At 42.9% G+C, this 5,432-nt stretch overlaps 1 protein-coding gene across 1 annotated transcript; it reads right to left on the bottom strand.

Moving 5' to 3' along the window:
• Positions 1–1,014: 1,014 nt before the first annotated feature.
• LOC115672358 (uncharacterized) lies at positions 1,015–2,821 on the bottom strand. The gene has a single exon (XM_030594154.2). It carries the CDS (start codon positions 2,542–2,544, stop codon positions 1,534–1,536), a length of 1,011 nt encoding a protein of 336 aa, XP_030450014.1. The 5' UTR covers positions 2,545–2,821; the 3' UTR covers positions 1,015–1,533.
• Positions 2,822–5,432: the final 2,611 nt, after the last annotated feature.

Here is a 5,432-nt window from a genome sequence, read left to right as displayed (position 1 = left end):
TTTAAGTAAATAGTTCTTGTTGTCAATGGTGCTTCTTCATCATTAAAGCAGACGTGGAGGGTTAATGATGATCCTCTGTTACTGGCAGATCAACATGTTCAGAATATGTTTGAGCATCATCTCTCTATGTAGGTAGCAACAACATGAAACCCACGTCCCAGCCACACAACTGAAGACAACAAACATGAGAAGCCCAAAGAGATGGACTAAGCAGGAATCTTAAAGTTCAGAAGAAAATAAGTAATTCAAGCAACGGATAAAAAAGTGGAGGTTGCATCCTTGGAGCATGCATTGCAGAGTAAGAGCAAAGACTAACAATACAATAAGAGAAATGAATTCGCAAAGGCGAGTCACGAAATCTGAAGTTAACTTGTATCAATGCCTGATGCTTCCGTGAGAAGAAATACAGGTAAAAGTTGCAGATTAGTGATTCACTATAATACGTTCACGTGAGAGAAGTTCCACAGCTCATTGATATCTCCAGCAAAGCGTATTACCAGAAAGTCGAATTGTAAGCAATGGATAGTTCCATCTAGTCCTAGCACAGCTTAAAACATGAGAAAAATGTCATCTGAATTTAGCCAGCATGCAAGTGAATCAGATGGCAAAAAGGCTTCATGGCTTCACACACCAAAGTTGCAGGAAGGATATGTCATATGGGTAAAAGCCGAGGACAACTTGTGCCAAAGTAATATACTGTATTAATTTATCATTCAAATTTCCAGAGCAATCAAAAAGTAAATTTGGCTGTCGCAAGACAAAACGAGACGCACTCAGTTGATTATGCCAGAAAAGCTAAAATTTGATGAGGCTATGCTTACATTCCCTCCCAAGTCCCATACTAGCATATCCCAATCCTTGTAGGTATCTTGCTTAGTTGCACCTAAATGGGGGATAGACTAAGAATCTATCAACATCTGTTCTTATGTCCAAGCGACGAAAGAAGAACTGAAACCTTTTTCCTCTCAATATTGTCCTTAAACGAGCAAGAGAGAAAGTAGGAACTAACACATGTACCAACAGAATATGTAAGCCTATCAAGGACGTTCTCACTTGCAATTCCCCACAACAGTCCATGAGTAAAGCTAATAACAGACCAATTTGAAAGTGAAAATCACAGCAGGTAGCTTAAACAAGTCATCTTCAGTCTGCATAGCTCATGATAAAGCATATTCTGTGTCATGAAGCTGGTTCAGACATGTAATGTCTGTGCAGATGTGCATGATATTTCCTGGTCTCATGGATTTTGAACCTATGACAATTCCACTATTGCATCCAATATACAAATGAGAAGGCCAATGTACCACAAGAGATAACTAACAACTATAAGCCTAATATATTTGTACATCTCAAAGCAATGAGTGATTTCTACCTGACCGTCTTCTAGACACGTTTCTTCCATCACAGGGTGGCTCGACCATCGTCAACTCCGTTGCCAATTATGCAAGTCTCATTACGCGACAGAAGTTTTACATGCCTCACCAATTTCAATCTCCTAAGCCCCAAAATTTGAACCAAATGACCTATGGATAGTTACAGCCCGTAACTTCCATCATGCTGCAAACTCACATCATAAACATCTGAAACCGAATCCCTTGGCTTCTTCAAACCCTCAATTATTTCGCCAATCCTGCTACCACGAGCTCGACCGGAGTAACTCTCCCCTCTCTTCTTCTGATCAGTCCCAATTCTCCTATAATTCTCCGCATTCGACCCACCGTGGTCCCTCCTCCTATCACCTACCTTCCTCAGACCGACACCGACTTCCTTCTCGTTCTTCACTGCCACCACGCCACTCCGTTCCACAGAGCCTTGAAAACTCATATTCTTCCCATCCGAATCAACCGACTCAGAACCCGAATACCCCTCTTTCCCAATCACTCCCCTCTGGCGTACCCGGCGAAATTTCCTCCCCCTGTAACCGCCATTCCGTTGAGCTATCGCCTCGCCACCGCTATTCCTCGAACTGCCATCCAATTCGTCGTCCTCGCCACCACCGATTCTCCCATAAGGCATCACGCTGTGCACAACCCCTTTGGGAAAAAACCTGGCGGAAGGAAGCTCCGCCTCCGCCCTGCCGAACACCTGTGGCCCGTCCCTATCGGTCCACATGTCAAACCCTCCGGGCCGCTGGAACCGGTCGGCGAGCACCTTCAGCTGGTCGTCGGCGCTGACGGAGAACAGCCGCGTGGCCTTCTCGACGGCCTCCCACGGCCTCTCGAGCTCGGAGACGGCGGCCTTGAGCTCGGCCCGCTTGCGCATCTCGTAAATGTGGCGCTCGCGGCAGAGGCGGGCCTTGAGGAGCTGCTTGGCCTTCTTCTTCTGCATGCGCTTCCACTGCCACTTGGAGACGCCGCCCGGGAAGGTCCTCGGCCCTCCCCCCATCCGGATCGGCGTCATCGTTCTTGGGGTCTGCCGGAGGGAGAGGTGGGAGAGCCCGGTGCGGAGGAGGAAGAGCTGGGCATTCGGGGAACCCAGGGCTCTTGAGAAGGAGAGGGTTCGTGGAGGGGCTGGGACGAGGAGAGACATCTGCAGGGTCGACATCCCTTTCGTCTTCCTTGTTTTGCAGCTCGAGACGTGACCGGAGCGAGCAGCAGTCGCCGGGAAATATGGTAGTGGAGGCGGTGACCCTTTTGCTCTGGTGTTAGTGGTCGGACCGTGAGGGGAAGAAGATGATAACGGGGGGCTTTTGCGGTGGTGGGTCAGATGCGGGTTGCGTTCTTTTGCGCCATGGTCGGGTCCGATTGCTCTGGCTTGCGAGACGGCGAGATGAGATCGAACGAATGGTCCATGGATGATGATGGAAAGAGAGGCCTCCGCCAGCCACCATGAAAACCTGGAATGTAAAGATTGTTTCCAAGATTAACTCTTCTTTCCGGCCCAAACATGTCTGGCCTACTTACTTTGGTTTTTGGGCTTTCTAGGATTGTTAAATCCCCGATTATCTTTTTGAGCCTTCGTAAGGAAAAATAACATAAATAATCCATGAACTTTGATTCTACGTGTAATATCATTCATAAACTTTTAATTTGTTCAATGTTGTCCCTAAAATTTTGGTAAATGTTCAATCTAGTCCTTGGACAGTTGACTATATGTTTTTTGATAACTTGAATTAATGGAAGGACAACATTGAATATTTTCATATAGTTTAGGGATTAAATTGAACATTCACCAAAAGTTCAGGGATCACATTGAATAAATCAAAATTTCATGGGCGATATTGCAAATTGGAAGAAAGTTCATGGACTATATTAAATAAATTAAATGTCCAGAGACGACATTACACATTAGATCAAAGTTTAAAAACCATTTGTGTCATTGTCGCTAATAACAACCGGTATGACTTCACTGATTTGTCGATTTCCGGGGCGTCATCAACAACGTTACTTCTTAACCTTAATTTGATTATGATGATGCCACCAACTTGGATTTTCAATTCGATCGGACGCTCTCTCTTGCATCATGCACACTGCTATTCTCTCACAAAGTGACTATCTCCTTTAATCTGTAGAGGAACAGAGTCTTTTAGATACTAACATGACGAGAACAAATAGCCATAAACCAACTTTTACATAGTTTTCCCCGCCATTGAGGAAAAGAGCAAAGATAGGTGGATTGGTAAGATGAATAATCCAATCTTTTCCCAAAGAGATCTTTTCTAATTTAAAAACATTTTCTGTTATATGAGAAATCGAAAAATAAAATGAATCTCGAGAAAAAAGATGCAACGATAGAAAAGTCTCTCTCTCTCTTTTTGATTGTGTCGCGACCTCTCTCAATTGTTTCGTCGTTTTTTCTTCACAGATTGGAAAAAGCTCTATAACCATATTTTGATCTTGCGGGATTTTCGCCGGAGTAAACTATAGGATTCAATTGTTATCAATTGCTTATTTGTGCTTTCCTTTGAGCTCTTTACGTTAATTATTCTGAATTGTTCAAACGCCAGCCACATTATTCACTTTCAAAATCATATTATCCTCAACATTTCAAATTTGGGTATCCTTTCAAAAACTACCATCTCATGTGATTTTATTGTCATGGCTCGCTTACTCAGCAAAAGTTAGACACAATTGCCAAAGTAGTTTGCTTACTCAACCGAATTTATGCCATCTCCATTTTAATGTTAAGTGATGTGGTTGGAGAGAGAGTGTTGACTTGGATGGTCTTAGCCATTCAATAAGTTTTTGTTGACACGGCATCATCTCAAGAGACCATATAAGGCACTAATTTGGACCGTTGTTGGCTATTTAATGGTGTTAGCATTCATTTTGGCATTTTCCTTCTATAATTTTAACAGAGGTCTTACATTGAACAAATTGAAAAGTCAAGATATTTGATTGAAAAAAAGAAGTTTTTAAGTACTCGACTAAGAAAAGTGTAAAAGTTCATATACTTGTCATCACCCCAAAGATAAGCATGTTGAACTCTACTGTGCTTCTAACAATAGTAAAAGATGCTTGGCAGTTGGTAAGGCCTGAGGGTGCCTGAATTCAATGGCATAGGCTGGTCTGGTTTGGGCCAAATGTGCTTAAGTTTGCAGCAGCTGTGGGGATGTTGCAGACTTGAGATAGGATGAAGAGGTGGGCTAATACTGATAGAACTTAGAACTTGTGTGTGGTATGCTTCCTCAATGTCAAGAATGCATTTATTCTTTGACAGCCTTTTCTGTAAGAAAGTTCGGAGCCAGATGCTGCATCTGTTTAATATTAACAGAGCTGTTGGACTTTCGAATGTAGAGCTTAAGTGGGTTTTATGGAGTTTAGAAGATAAATCAATCAGGAGTGTGATCCTGAAATTAGCTTGGAATGGAGCTCTGTACTTTTTATGGAAGGAAAGGGGTGATGTTATTCACAATAGTGTTGTTCCTTAAACCAATAGACTCTCAGTAGGGTGAAGTATGCTGTTAAAATTAAAGTTGCTCTTTGGCTTTTTTGGTCTGCAATATGGTTCTCTTTCATTAAGATAAAGAATGAGCATACACAAATGTTGATTTAGCCCAAAGGATTTGAGGGGGATATAAGTTCTAGTTAGAAAGAAGGCTTTTCTTACGTTGGGCCTTGGCAACCCAGTCTGTCACTTTATTTGCTTCTCGGTTACAATCGATTGGTTTTTCCGAATAGAAGCTAAGTTGTTTTGGGGCTTCCTTGATGAGCAAACTCACTTCCCAAGAAGCATCTTCTTCACTGGATAAGCCATTTATCATACCAAACTTATCCGAATTCAGTTCAAAACAAGCACTTGAGTGTGATCAGAAGAATTTTAGGATTTCCAGTAGAGCAAGGGCCTCGGTTTGAGCTTCAGACGATGCCATGGCAGTTCGCACAAATCCATCCACGAGAAGACCAGAGCTATCGTGACACACACATGCTGTGGCTCCTTCTTTAGTTCCTTCCATGTAAACTCCATCAATGTTTAATTTCAAGACGCCCGGT

This window comes from Syzygium oleosum, unplaced genomic scaffold (assembly GCF_021117445.2).
Source record: "Syzygium oleosum isolate NSW1041296 unplaced genomic scaffold, Sole_v2.1 Sole_v2.12, whole genome shotgun sequence".
Classification (NCBI taxonomy): domain Eukaryota; kingdom Viridiplantae; phylum Streptophyta; class Magnoliopsida; order Myrtales; family Myrtaceae; genus Syzygium; species Syzygium oleosum.
The sequence above is the reverse complement of the archived record's forward strand: the minus strand, read 5'-3'. Positions and strand labels throughout refer to the sequence as shown.